At 37.9% G+C, this 15,070-nt stretch overlaps 1 protein-coding gene across 12 annotated transcripts in view; it reads left to right on the top strand.

Moving 5' to 3' along the window:
* RBFOX1 (RNA binding fox-1 homolog 1) overlaps positions 1 to 15,070 on the top strand; it is a 1,012,766-nt gene that overhangs the window by 658,808 nt on the left and 338,888 nt on the right. Inside the window, exon 1 of one of the 12 annotated variants that reach the window (XM_018067487.1) lies at positions 7,189 to 7,481. The exons of the other annotated variants lie outside the window; for them this stretch is intronic. Coding sequence (XP_017922976.1) covers positions 7,464 to 7,481 — 18 coding nt within the window. The 5' untranslated portion in view covers positions 7,189 to 7,463. Of the gene's footprint in view, positions 1 to 7,188; positions 7,482 to 15,070 lie in introns of those variants that run through there. 12 annotated transcript variants of the gene reach the window in all.

Here is a 15,070-nt window from a genome sequence, read left to right as displayed (position 1 = left end):
AGTCTCACTACAGAAGCCAAAAAAAAAAAAAACAAAGAGAGGGCTGTGGAGAATATCTAGAGACATCAAGATGATGGAGAGAGTCCTACAAGTCACAAAATGAAAGGCAGGCAAAGATGCCCAAGTGTTTTTGTGGTCTGGAAGGCAGCCAAAGAGGCATTGATTTATTAAAGAGCAGCATCACGGCTTCCTTTTCTCGATGTGATGGTGCCATTACAGCTCCTCAAGCAGTCTCTGATTTCCTTGAGAATCAGGACTAGGAATTTCAAACAGAACATCAGAAGAAGATTCTGAAGAGAGTTATTCTCAGACCAGTGCCACTGCCAGAGCATCACTCTGACTGCGTGTACCTGACTGGGGGATTCAGTGTGCCAAGTGTGTGCCAGTGTTTGCACATGAGGTCCCTGATTATTAAACACAGCACCTACTTCTGTAAAAAGTACCCCAGCAGTTGTGTACACAGAGTTTCACACTCTGCAGTTGTACATGGTACACAAAACCCAACTTTAATGAGACAGGTAATTTAGCAATAGTGAGTAACCCAATAAAAATTACATACTCAGCTGTTTCATTCACAGAGTCAACTCAGTGCTTTTCTCAGCCAGCACCTCTGGCATCACCTTTTTGCATCATCAGATTCTGTGATTCTTGTCTATTTTTGTAGATGTGTGAATCCTCCTATTTGTTTCTTTGCCCTATTTTCTCTCTGAATGGCCGGTATTTTAGTGTTTTAATTTTCCATACAACATACACACCTTCCCCCCTTACAGCACCTCCCTAAAACCCTGCCCCTGTGTCTACTTGTTTGTCATTTTACATGCCTTGGAGATGGGCAACACCTTCACCAGGACAGTGCTGTGGAGGCCCTTCTGATTTTGTGATTGAAGATCCTGAGCAGCCTAATGGCAAGGCTGGTTCTGCTGCTCTTCCCAAGATTTCAGCTGGCTGGGAGCAGATTTTTTGCCTTCCTCGTGCCATGGCTGTTGTAGCAGCGCTACTGACATCAGCCTGGGAGGAGGAGGAGGTGTGCTTTTAGCACACCCTGTGGAAATTCAGGTCCCTCACCAAATCAAAACAATGATACAGTTACCAGGCTGTTCTCACCTTGTTAAAAAACGAGTGTGCCAAGGAGACAGAGCATGAATTAGCTTTGTCAGGTATATGGGCAGAAATAACAACTGATAGGTTTGCTGTGATAAGTTCTCTATGATGGCTTTGCTGAAAGGTAGACTGTTTCATGATTTACTGAACTATTATAAGTGGTAAAACTGATCCATTTGTTATCATCCAGTGCATAAAGACTTCAGGATTTAAGGAGCCTGCACTAAATAACAAAGCAATTTATAAACTCATAAACTGAAAATTACAGGGAAGAAGTCCTTAAGTCATTGGTAATAGCAACCTTTTATCATGTTAGCGATGATTATCAAATGTTAACCCCTACCCCGCTTTTTAAAACAAAACCTTACCTTAAGATAGTTGAAATGACTTAAAGAAGTCATGGATATAACTTTGTATTGATTTATTGTGCAAGTGTGGCAAGTTTTATTTATTTACCTGAATGTCATCCCTCCCCCCTGCCCCATGATGTCCCTACATCAAATGATGTGAACTGATTTATGCTTCTGCTGGCAGCAGCATGTTGGCCAATATCAGCTGAGGAATGGGATTAGTTGGCTCTACTACTGGGTAGAAGGTCTTTACCCAAAACAAATTTGAGTGTAGTATCTTGAAAAGAGAATCCTTCTGTATTTCAGCAAACAGATAATAGTTAGCAATAGTTGGTTTCAACTTAGCCTGTTCTAAAGAGAATATAATTATGTGTCCTGCTGTGAAGATGGAAATACCCTGTACTGGATTTTAAAAATGCATTATAAGACTGTAAGTTGTCTTTGTGTTCTCTTGAATCAAAGATTTTATGGGCAGTGGAAAGAAGATGTTGACTAAAGCTAAGCAAACATTTGCCTGGAGGTAATTTTTCTCATGACATTAGTTTCATTTTTCTGCTTTCTGAGATTATCCTGAGATACTAAATTCATTCAGTTTTATTCAACCAATCCAAGTTCTCAAGGAACAGATGAATCAAGAGCCACTTGTTACCGGTACTCAATATTTGATATCCAGCTTGCTTTGTTGGAGTGTGAATGATTACATGCTGAACCAGATCTGTGGCTTTTTGTCATCTGTATGAGCATAGTATCTGAATCAAGCTGAAGGTTTGCAGAAACACCTGGGCATTATCCAGAAGGAAATTGGAGAGCCATACTAACATTTCAGGAAATTTAGTTAAAACAATGTTTTCCAGTAACCACTAAGTTCTGATCCCATTGTCCTTGTGGTAATTCTCTGGTATTTTTCTTTCACAGACTTTATTCTAAGTAAAATCAAGTCCATCATTACCCCACAGTGACACCCTCCCTGATCAGGACTGAGGCTGGAGCCCAGTTATGACAGCTTAAAACCAGGAGAGAATATGTGAGGTTTTCCTCTGGCTGCCAGAGTTTTCCTTGGCAGAACTATTGACTGAGTCTGATCTCACTAAAACCAGCGAAAAAGCAGGAGCAAATAGCACCTGCCACTGAAATTATGGATAAGGGGTTGAGCTGTTACCAATCCAACAATGATCACTTGGTTTGGGTTCATTATAGTCTCTTAGCTACCCAAAAAGTCTTGTCAGGATAGAAGTTTGAATGCTGAGAGAAATGAGCTGCTCACTTTGTTCCAGAAACATCAAAAATGGAGTGAATTTACCAGGCAAAGGGTGAGACCCCTCATGCTTCTTCCCAACATGTGCTAAGAGGGCAAGCAAGTTTCACTTTCCTGTCTAATGGGAAATGATCAGCTGTGAGCATCCCATGCATGTGTGGTGGGAGCTGAGGAGGCTCCCATCTGTCTCTGTCCTGCTTGTCACTCCTTGGACTGTGCACTGAACACAGTTCTTCAAACAACCAGGAATCCTGACTTGATATTTTTAAATTGTGGTGATGTCTAATGACCAGATTGTTGGCTGGTTGCTCCTCAGGCTTTCCTGGGACTATATTCTGACCTTGTTGTGCAGCAAATGAACACAGGAACTAATTTCTTGCATCAAAAGCGTCAGAAGTGGTAAAGTAGTAGAAATTAATTGAAAATGAAAAAAAAAAAACAAAAAAAACCAACAAAAAACTGTGTGGTGGAAACACAGACCAGTTTATAAACCGACTGAAGTATACATAAAGTTGTGCTTCAGTTGCTCCTCTGCAGTTATGCTGAATCCAAAAAGCAAAAGCCTGAAAAACAGCAACAGCAAAACCCACCCCCTTAACGCTGCAGTGATTTAAGAGCAGATTAAGGGCTTGTTTTGTTACCATACCTCCTAACCATTTGCAGTTTTTCATTTCATAAATAATAATGATAGATGAGACCGTTAAAGTGTGGAAATTAAGCACAAACACAAATATTTTTAGCTTTCTAAATGTTTCAAATTATTTTTTTGTGTTCTGTGTAAATTATGTGAGATTTTAGTCTTGTTGCAGCTCATGTATCACGTGCATCATTGATATCTTTTCTTGGTGAAGCTTAAGTAAAAGAAACCAGTTCATTACCAGTAATGTCAGCATAATCATTACCATCACACTCCCTCCCTCCTTTATTAAGCTTTTTTTTTTTTTAAGAATTATTAAATCCCTCCTCTGATTTAAATTCTGAAGAACAGACTTTAGTTGAAAACATAGACTTGTTAAAGTCAATAAGTTTTGTCTTTGCAATCCATATTGCAATCAAATATATGATTTCAATATCCTTCTCTATGTTCGTATAGGACCTAGAAAAATAGAGATCATACCATTGAGCACAGAGATTACTTTGATGTTCTTGCAGCTCCTACATCCTCTAAAGGAGGAAAAACTTAGTTTGCATTTTTTTTATCTTCCAATGCAGTAAGCAGCAATATCAATGCTATTTCCCATCTCCTGTGTCATTAATAAATATGCCAAGAGATGTCCATGAATTATGGACCTTTAATAAGGTAATGGAACTCTTAGAATCTAGAGCTTGATTTTATGTTTGGGTTTTTTTAAACCTGAACTGCTTAGGTGCCAATAAGAATGTGCTGATCACATACGTAACTAGTCTTGATTAATCACGAATACACGATTTATTATTTCATTTTTGCTATTAGCAACTATTTTAATCTACCCTTAATATCTCACCAATCCCTTGTGATCCCCTGGGGGAAAATATATAATGTTCTGATTGATTAGAAAAGTTAAGGCTGTGGTATTATTTATTTGCACAGAAATGCTGTGGTCTGAAGCACCTGTGGAAGAGCCTCAGATAAAGTCTTTTGGAGCATCAGAGGACATGGACCGTTATCAGCAAATAACATATACTCAAATTTGTAACAGAGTTTCTGATTGCTTGTTTTTTTAAAGGAACAGCAAGATTCTCATTGATTTCAGTAGCCTTTAACCTGGAGCAGATGTCAGCTGTCTTGGACCAGCCTTTGTTAAGATTATTGTGGTCAGTACCTTCTATTTACATTTTTTTTTGCCACTGTTTGCAAATGTAGAATGGGTAAGAACTAACCTTAGTGCACAGGGTTTGGTTTAAACTTCAGTCATAGGTGCAAAAACCGGAGCAATGTACCTGTTTTCAATCATCTTTTTATCCAGGTTTTTCTACCTGTGCAGAAACTACAGATGATCTAAACGAACAAAGTATTTAATAATATCTACACTAAAAATAAAACACTTCAAATGAGTGGTTTTGTATAGCTGCATTAGAAATTGTTCCACCTGTTTGAAAGAATAAGAGACGAAGAATTGATTGAGTAACCAATTTAATAATGAAGAGAATTTGGAATACAGAAAGATTACTTGAAAGCCTCGGGAAACAATCCACCGAAGTTTTATATGCTGCCTGTGCTCCAAAATAGGGAAATTTTGATACAAGAGTGATTTATAGTCAATAGCTGTGCACAGCCTTTTATCATATTAATAAAATCTTTACCCAGTCTTTGAAAATTCTAAAGCCTGCTGTGTTCAGTTGAGGTGCACAGATCAGAGAGAACTGCTGGCTGGCAGATGTGCAGATACATTATCAGAAAATGTATTTTCAGCCTAAGCACTATAATCTAATTCATTCTAGCATGATATTCCAGGTTTATTATAGTGTAACTGACTGCTGAACACAGTGCACTATGCAGAAGACTAAATGAGGTGAAAGTGTACAGCTTAAAGGTGACCAAGTTAGGCCATTTAGAATGCTGAATATTGGGGCTTAAACTGATTTAAACAACTCAAAACTGTAGACAAAAGGCTTTTCTTTTCCTCTTGAAGTGTATCTGTGTAAAGGAAGTGGCTTTACTTCATGAGACTACACTAAACTTATTTAAAATGGTATTGTTCTTGTACATTACAGTAAAAGTTATTGCTTCAGTAATTGCTATGTTAAATCTTTCCCTTCTGCCTCCAATAAAAGAGGCAGCAACCTTTTACCTGGACATAATATTTGGCAGGTCAAACATGAATAGCTCTGTGTGTTTATATGTATCTCTTTATCTATATAAACTTCTCTCTATATATTTTAATGTTAGGTATAATATGAATTCATAGTTTCATTTTTCTGTTAAATAATGTTAGTGCTAGAGCAGTTATTTTTATTTGGGTTTCACCCTGGTGGTAGTTTCCCATTGGTTTGGGAGTATGGATTTTTGTTTGCTCCCTCCAGTCCTGCTTTGCTGTTATGTCTCCTTGTTACAGGCTGTTTCAGCAGGTGCCTCTCCATTTGCCACCTGCCCTGGTGCAGTGAACGATTATGCTATTTAGTTAAAGCATTTTAATTATTTAGGTGGCATTTTACCTTATATGGTTAGGCTGAATATGTAAATGGACAGGAGTCTCTAGTTAAAAAGAAGAATTTTTTTTCTGAAGGAGTGCTCAGTCTGTGACCAAAGATAATGAATAAATAATCAAACATAAAAATAAGACAAAATTTCTGTTTAATCTCAATCCCATGGCTGGTTTTTTCGTTATACTTCTTTTTATTTATTATTGATTTATAATTGTTATGTATATACTCCAGTAGTTGGTGCACTTAGCAGACAGACTGTGTGTGTAGCTTTCCACATCAATACCTGAAGCATATTATGGTCATGGTGTGATGTGCTACCAGTTCACAAGGTCAGGGATGATTTTCAAGTCCAATAATGCAGCCTTAAAAGTGACCAAGGGTTTGTCTTCTTTACTTTGTAAAAATGTTTCTCACCTGAGGATGCTGTTGATCGATTTAACTAAATACATTGTATTTAGTTAAATGATTTAAAAGTACTTGCTCAACCTCTGCAAATGATTTCTTAGCCTTTTTTAGCAAATGATAAAACTATAAGTTGTGGTCAAAAAAACCCCAAGTCCCTTCCATGCTCACTCATTTGCATAAACTCCCTCCAACTTAACAAAAAAAAGACCAAAAGATCCAGTTCTCTTTGTTAACTTTTATTAAATACCCGAATCAAAATTCAGATTTTGGTTTTACAACGTGTGTTACGGTAAGGGAAAAAAAAAACAACCCTACCAAAAATAAATTGAATTAGCGCAAACACCTTTACTTCTGGAGTGATTTACTGCTCGCATCCCCCGTTCCTCACCCTGGCAGCTCTCTCCCAGCAGCAGGAACAGCAGCAGCAATAACACCATGGAGTCAGTAGATGGCTGTAGAAAAGTGTGTTGAACACTCCTGTGCAGCGTAATAAGATTGGGAAAGGCCTTGACCTGACTGGATGCGGCTTTTATCTGAAGTACATTTAAAGAGATAAAGGAGAAGCAGGGTGCAGTACATGTTCCTTTCTTTTCTGCAGGAGCTTTGCTTTGAGTTTAAAAATTTCTCAAATGCAGGATTTGTGAACTGGGTCCTTTAGCAAGGAGAGGTAATGGCTTGAGTGCCACCGGAGTCACCTGCTATTCTCTGAGGATTTTCTCCTCCCCCCCCACCCTCAAGACGTCTTAGAAATCCTCCTATAAATTCCTGCGGAGGGGGCGTCTGTATATCCCATAATAATAATAATCAGGAAGTGGTATATTCCCATTTATTTATTTATTATTACTATTTTTTTTCTTTTTTTTTTTTTTTTCTCTCTCTCCAATGTAGTTGGCTGCCTTTAGTGCACGGACCTGCTCATTAAATAGATACACCAAGAATTGTTACCTAAGCAAGCCTGACAGTAAAGAAAGGACAGACTGAGTTAGGGAGAAAGAGGGAAGAAAAAAGGCAGCCTGAAGCAAGTCACTTCACAAGCAGAAAGAGCCACTGAACGAATGCTATTCTCATAAACAAACTTAAAAAAATACCTTGTATAAGAAGAGAACTGTGAGGACTTGACAGAAAAAGGCAAGATTTCTACCCACTGTTTTCAGTTTTCCTTCCAGACATACTTGGTGAAGTAAGGAGACTTCTGTTTGCTGACAGAGCCCTTGATTTCTTTCAAGATGATGATGTATTTGTGGGTAGGTAGTGTCTCTCTCCATGTCAATCTTTTATTAATAAATTGACTTTTGGGACTGTAGATTTTAGCCTATAGTCCCAGCATGTTTGCTGCTGTGTAAAGGTGTGTGTGCTGCAGGAGAGCTCAGCGTAGCCACTGTGCAGTCCATGTGCTTGCATTTCCAGTGAGAGTTTGAGCAAACCGGTTCATTAACGTGGAGCTGTAATTTATTTTCAGGATTTGCAGGATGTGGCATAGTGCACTGCTTTCTTTTCATTGCCTTGGAAAATATTGCAGTTGTGTCTGTAAGATTGGCTGTGTGGTTCAGTCGTACAACAAATGCTGCAGCACTTGTGGCTGTTCAGAATTTGCTTTCTTTGTAAGAAACGAGACGATCTCAATATGATTAAAACTTCTAATGTGTGTTGCTTAACTTGGTTGTTTTTATAGCAGTTGTCACAGTCTGTCTTGGCTTTTGAAGTTTCTGGCAATTGACAACCGCAGATAAAGAAATAGATAAAATGTTCCTGTTCCTGTGATTTTTATATTCAGCACTGTTCTGATTCCTTGCAGGAAAATGTGCTCACCTTAAAAATAATGTTGTACTGTGGCATGCATACTGTGAATTAGTAAAACTATTAACCTGTTAATTCATCCAGGTGTCGGTACAGAACGTGTTTGGTTTTTTTTTTCTGAGCAAACAACCCCCCAAAGAAATCAGTGAACAAATAGACGTACTTAAAAGCATTTCTGTGTTCCTCTTCAAAGCCTGGACACCTTCTGGGAAAATATTTTAAACTAATCTCATTTGACAATCTATTTATTTATTTAATTTAAATGTACGTAAAAATAGAAAGGCGTGCAGCTAATCTGGGCCAGCTCTGCCGAACGGGCTGCACAGGAGCAACATTTAAGTCTTGGAGATATTATCAGTAATCGCTCCTTCTCTTTCTAAATCGCTTGTAGTTCACGCTGTAAATCTCCCTTTATGGCTCCTTCTAATTTCTCTAGACCCTCTAATGTACCGTAGTAACTTTTGTTGTCTGTGCAAAAGGCACTGAATGCAGACTTTTAAGTTTCTTATTTCAGTTCTTTGACCTGTGCTATCGTCTCGGGAGCTCACCAATCACTGAGCCTGATGATTTTGTCTTTTTCTTTTTTTTTTTCCTGTGTTCTGTAGTACAAGTCACTTTAATTTTCACAAGCAACTGTCTATGCGTGTAACAGCAACCTTGATTGCTGCTTATTTTTAACCCTGATTCTTTATTGAAGCTGTGTTGTTGTTAATGCAAGGATTAATTGAATTCTATTTTAAGATTTAAAAGTCAGGTCACTTAATTGCAATAGTCCGTTTTTCAATCGGTTTGTGTTGTGCTGTTATAGTTAACATCATCCAAAAGAGACACACAGTAAATATTTGAGGGTAAACCCTTTCTTCTAACATGCACACTGAGGTGAAAGGACGTGTATTATTCTGTTTCTTTGTGCCACTAGCTCTAAAGGTTTAAAAACCAGTGCTCTTCCCTCCTCCTCAAGCCCAGGAATCTTTGTTAATTTGAAAATTGAATGAAATACATTTTCTTGGAGGTAGCTATGCAGATATCTATTATTCTCAGTGTATTTTTTTAATTGTTATTGATGAACTTTTCTAGTTATTCTTTTTAAAGATGTATACGTGTGCCTGAAGCAAAAAAAAACCCTCAGTGATAAGCAGTTTCTGATGGTACCACTTCCTAGTTTCCAAAGCATCCAGTAATTAGTATTTCATATTTAAAAGTGTATTTATTCAGTTTTTATTTTGTCCTTTTACTTATATTTTATGATATCTGTTTTGGTTTGGGTTTTTGATTAGGAGAATTCTTTCAAGAACCTGTCTCTCTTTTGGCACTACTACACTTAGGTACTAAGCATTCTTCCCACTTGCAATTGAACTTTCCTAATCTAAATTGATAGTATAAAAATCTCAAGATTTAGTAGGAAGGAGCAGAGAATTACCTTTTTCTTTTTATTGTAGCAGAACATTATTACTTTTTTTTTTTTTTTGTAACTGGATGAGCTGTATGCATAGAACATTTCTTTCTGCAATGGTATGTTTTCTAAACTCTGTATACATTAAGTGCACGTGTATGTAGATGTAAAAGATTCAGTATGTAAACAAGAGGCTTTTAACAAATGTGGGTGCAATGTATAAACTCACAGCAGCACTTGAAATGCTTTCTCCTGGCACCACATCAATATTTTATATAATTATAAAAAGCTCCTCGGCAATATTATTAAAATTTAAAGTAGCCAAGTTGTGTGGAAATGTAGTCTTCTCCCTTATAAAGGGAGCAAAATTAATTTATTACATTGATTGAGATTTTTTCATACTATTGACTCCTGTTGTTTCATTTCATGTATAATGTAGAAATATTTTTGCAATATTTACAAAGAAAAGTGTGGTTTCTTCACATTTTTATAGTGCCTTACTGAGTAGTATCCTGTAATAGTTTGGTGTCTTTTTTTTTTTTAATTCCACTGATGGCAGTGATGTCAACTTCCTTTTATGGCAAGCAAACAACACGTTTAGCTCCCTAAAATCCAAACATTCTGCAGGAATGCAGAGTGCAGCCAGTGATTCAGTCTGTTGAATGGAAGTGTTGATTAGTTGTATTTCGAGGTTTCAAAAAGTTAACTCTGTCAAGGGAAATCCATATTTGCTGCCAGCCCAAGCAATTCGATGATGTTTGAAGTCTCCTCCTCCCACAGCCAAAGGAGAAGTGGTTTTGGTCTCGTGCTCCGTGTACAGACACCTGTGCTGTGGGAACCAGAGTTCAAGGGACCCATAAACTTTGAGGACTTTCAGGCATTGCTGACTTGGGAACTCCAGTTAAATCCTGACGTCAGAAGAACCTTTATTCTCTCTCAGGGGTCCAGACCCTGATCCTCCTGCTGCTCCCTGATCCCTCCCCAGCACAGGAGGGTTGCAGGGATGGTGCAAGGTGTGCTTGATCACTGCAGATTGGCATTCCCATTTGTTGTGTAACTCACCTCCCAGGAGAGGTGGGGATTTTCTCAGAATGTAAGGAGTGATTTTTCTTTTTTTTTTTTTTTGCAGTTAGAGAGCTCTAAAGTTGCTGACTTGTGCCTGCCTTGGACAGAGCAGTGTAACTATGGGTGGGTGAAATCAAAGTCAATGCTTGAAAGCTGGGACTGCTCAGAATCTTCCACAGAGTCCACAGTCTTCCAAATCTACTCCTTTTCATATTTTGAAAAACAAGCATAGGTTGTCTACTTGACAGCAACTTCTTGTTTCCTGAGCAAACAGTTCCACAATTGCTTGTTTTCTTTCTGGTTCTTCAGACATGAGGTTCTCACAGACCTCATGTTCAACTTCCATATTCTGAGCTAGAAGCCAAGAGCTTAAAGTTCCTACATCTCTTGAAAAAGTCATGTGCAGTCAAGAAAAACTGGAACAATATCATCAGTAAATGCGTTTTTAAAATACAAATTACTAGTTTTCCATATTTTGTTATATGCTGTGAAAATGCTGAACTAAAATTACCTTAATATACAATAATTCAATTTTATAAATTTTATAAACATCTAATTAATGTCTGATTAGTCAGAGATGTGCTTCCTTCCTGTCAGTCTGCTGTTCTTTTTAATAATAGGGAATGAGTTGTCAGAAATTTTGTATATACTTAGCAGAGATTTTCAGTAGCAGCTGCAGAACAATACTTGATCAAATAAGGCAGAAAGCATGTCAGCAACTGAAACTTGTTTTTTTTCTCCCCAAAACTAGAGTAGGCAGGTACAGAGAAACAAATTGAAAAAAATGTGTATGCAATAGCAACAACATAATTTCTTCTGTCAATAGGACACTGTTTTAACAACTCTGAAGAATAAAGCTTTTGGGTCCAATATAGAGAATTGTACTTGCCTGCATTAGCAAAACATTCCTTAGATGAATGTTTGGGGAGAAGGCTGGAGGAAGAGGAGTAGCAGAAATTTCATCTGGATATTTAGGAGATTAAAGTTCTTTATGGTTGCATTTCTGGTGCTTTTGTGAGTTAGCTTCTCCTTTTAAAGACATCTTGATATCCATGTAGGAGCCTGTGTCAGTTCACGTGTTCAAAAGCAGATGGTGTTTCATTCAGCTGACCAAAGGCTTCATGGTTTTATGCACTGCCAAATGTGTGCAGGGCCAGAGTGTGCCTTTTTCTCTCCTGAGTTCAGCAAGGGTAGAATTCCAAACCTGGCTTGTGCTCCTCATGCACTAAGTGCTACAGGACAAGTCTGTAAAGGCTTCTCATCTAAAGGAAATGAGAACCCTAAACAGATGTGAAGATTACTAAAATGATAAAATAAAGGAACAAAGTCTTAGGATTTTTAAAATAGGAATAAGGAGCAAATACAATGCTCATCTTTTTTGAGTGAGTTTAGTATGTGTTTTGCAGCACTGACATTGTGTTCATTAAGCAAAGTATTGTTGTCTTAAATGAGGGCTTCCCAATAATGCCACAGACTAAGGCAAAGTGCACTTCTAACAGTGCTGGAAGAGCTACAGGCAGCTGCTGAAAGACCCCATGAGTATGTTGGAAACTTTGTCAGTGGAACACTTCAGCAGTATAGATTTTGTTGCATAGAGTAATCAAGATATTTAGATACTTTTAGTTAAGAAAAATCAACCATATTAGCTGAAAAGCTGCTGGTACCTTCAGAGTCAAAATGATCCTTGTGCTGCTTTCCACTGAGACCTTGAATAAAACATGTAGCTTCATCCTCTCTGTCTGACTGCCTGACCGCTGATGTCGAATAAATATGTACCTTTTATTATTAACACAGAAAAATACAAAATGATTTAATAATGGAGTATGCTGGGATGAATATTAAAGACCTTCAAGGGTATCTGACTCAATAAACCTGAATAATGAAGTATTAAATCTGCAATCTTGATGGCTAAAAGAAAAGGACTGATAGAGATGTTGATTGAAAACAGGATTACAAACAGTTATGGTAGAATCTTGAGACAGTTCTCAGCAGGATATCTTTTGGTATCTGTTGGAAAATACACATAAGTTGACTTAAAAATCATATGTATAATAATTCATTTTGTGATGACAGAAGCTAAAAATCACACCAGCATGCAAAGCATAAAGAGATTTGGCAAAATCACCTTTTTAGTGTGAAGAAAAATGAAATAGAAGAGAAAGGTGATTTCAATTTAGAATATTTGACAGTAACATTTGGTCATTCAGTACATTCAGTCTTCAAGGGTTTTCTTGACCTGCTATAGTATTTAGTAAAACAATATTCTATTATTTATATGGGGTAGGAATGGGAACAAGAGAACAAATCATATGATGCTCCATTATATCCAGAGTTGCATAATGGTGGTTTAAGCAAGACAGTTTTGTTTGTTTAAAACAACATGCATCCCTTTGGACACAAATATACACCTAAGTACTGATGTTTCACGAAATTGAGTTTTAGCAGGACATTAGGAATGTATGCATTATTATGAATTCTTCCAGCAGAATTCATGGATTTTGTGTAAAGCAGTATGACAGACTTGCTCTGTTCTCCCCTGCAGTTGCATTATATACTCTGTATACTTTAATTACCGAATCTATTTCTCCCCCTTACTTCAGCAAGAAGTTACATTTGTCCAATTAACCTTATCTTCCTCTTGTCCCTCTTAATAGCCTTGGTTTCCATCACAGTTTGAATGAACTGCGTGGGTGTCTTTTTATCAGCACGGGGATGTTTATGTGAGGGAGGAAAGGAACAAAGACTGCATGAAATGCGGCTGGGTGAGCAGGTTAGAGTTCCCCCATTGTCCCACTATTATTATGTCTTAGTGGAAATCCTTCCTAAATACCTTTTCTGTGTCAATCTGGTGAGTTCATGTGCTACTACACAGCTACTGCTTGAATGGTCTTAGTTGGTGAGTCAGAAGAATGAGAAAGTCCTGAAGGATTTTCTGGGCGATTGAAAAACGTTATTCGTGTCTTGAGATTAATTTCTTTACAGGTTGCTTTTGGATATTTATTCCAGTGAAGTATGCCTGTTTGAGAAGCTGTCATAGTCCCCAAGCCAAGACTTTGCTTTGCTTGTTTCTCAGTTATATTTGCAGATGTCATTAGGCTTGATTTGGCTTTTATAACTAGTTTGATTGTCTCACAGTTTAATCAACAAAAGGAGATGTTTAGTCATCAAAGTCTAGGTATCTGTTCACATCTTCTTTTGATGTCTTTCCATATTGGCTTCTTTTTTCCCTTCTGCTCCTGGGTTGATATTCCTTCCTTGCCAAACAGATGAATCTGTGTTTAGATCCTTGTAACAGCCTGGTATGGAAATACACCTGTTCTTACTGCAACCAGAAAAGTGGAGTCCAACATATCTGCAAAAATCACTGCTTATATACTCTACATATTCTTTCCACTCCAGGAAGGCAATTGTGTCATGGGCTGGACCCACCTGGCAACCAAATTCCTTCTCCCTGTCCACCTCAGTGGAACAGGGAGGGAGGAGAATGCAGGAAGAACAGGACTGAGAAAGCTCCTGGGTCAGCAGAAAGACAGAGAGATCACTTATTGACCACTGTCACAGACAAAACAGACTTGCCTTGGAAGAAATGAAATTATTTATTGCCAGTTATAATTTCTGCCAATTAAATTTGGCACTTTAATTTCTGATTCAGGTAGTGGGAAACAAAACCAGGAGCTGTTGTTGTTATCACCACAAGGTAAACTCACTTTCTTCAGTGAGGCAATGAGTGGCATGGAAGGATTGCAGTCAGGACGTAGTTTCTCCCTGCAGCTGTTTCTTTTTCACTCTTCCTGGGCTCCATGGGTTCCTCATGGGCTGCAGTCCCCTTTGGCAGTGTTCTTTGCCATGGAACACCTCCTCCTTCTTAGATCTCGGCATTTCCTCCACTATTTCTCTTTCTGTTTCATGCTCCTCTCTCCTTTCAGCATTTCTGCCCTGTCTTTACAATGTTTTTGCAGCTGTATCTCCAAACTTGGCTGTGGTCTGTGGTGAATCCATTGCCAAGCCCTCTGGAATACTCTCTGTCTGGGATGGGGCAGCCCCTGTCCTCCCTCAGAGGCCACCCTGGCAGTTCCCTAATTCCCAAAACCTTGCTCCCCACAGCCAGTACAGATTTAAGTCAGCTAAAAATGTTAGACTAAGTCTGATTATTGACATTTCAAGTTTTCTTCAGAGATTGTTCTGTGTTTTGTAGAGTTTTGTCTAATTAAGTTTTTGTGGTGTATATATAATACAGTGAGGTGTTCCTTCTAGAGACAAAAAAAGCTGATATATGCTTGAATTTTACTTTTCAGTTACCTTCTCCTCAAATATAATTACAGGAATCCAAGGAAGAATAAAACGTGACAATGTGTTTCTGAATCACGAGATTTAGCAGAGACCCAAGTAGATCTTATTATTGATGTGCTTACTGCTTCATTAAATTCCCCTTAAGGTTTGCAGCATGGATATGGATCATTTGCAATAATAATTATGCAGTGATCGATTGATTGTGGCTGACATTGTACTTGTCACCTTGAAATGCAAAAACCATTTATTTTCGACTGTGTGAACATTTATCTCCAATGTGAGGCACCA

The sequence above is a fragment of the Manacus vitellinus genome, unplaced genomic scaffold (genome assembly GCF_001715985.3).
Source record: "Manacus vitellinus isolate BGI_N305 unplaced genomic scaffold, ASM171598v3 scaffold_12_pilon, whole genome shotgun sequence".
Classification (NCBI taxonomy): Eukaryota; Metazoa; Chordata; class Aves; order Passeriformes; family Pipridae; genus Manacus; species Manacus vitellinus.
This window is presented reverse-complemented; position numbering and strand designations above follow the sequence as displayed.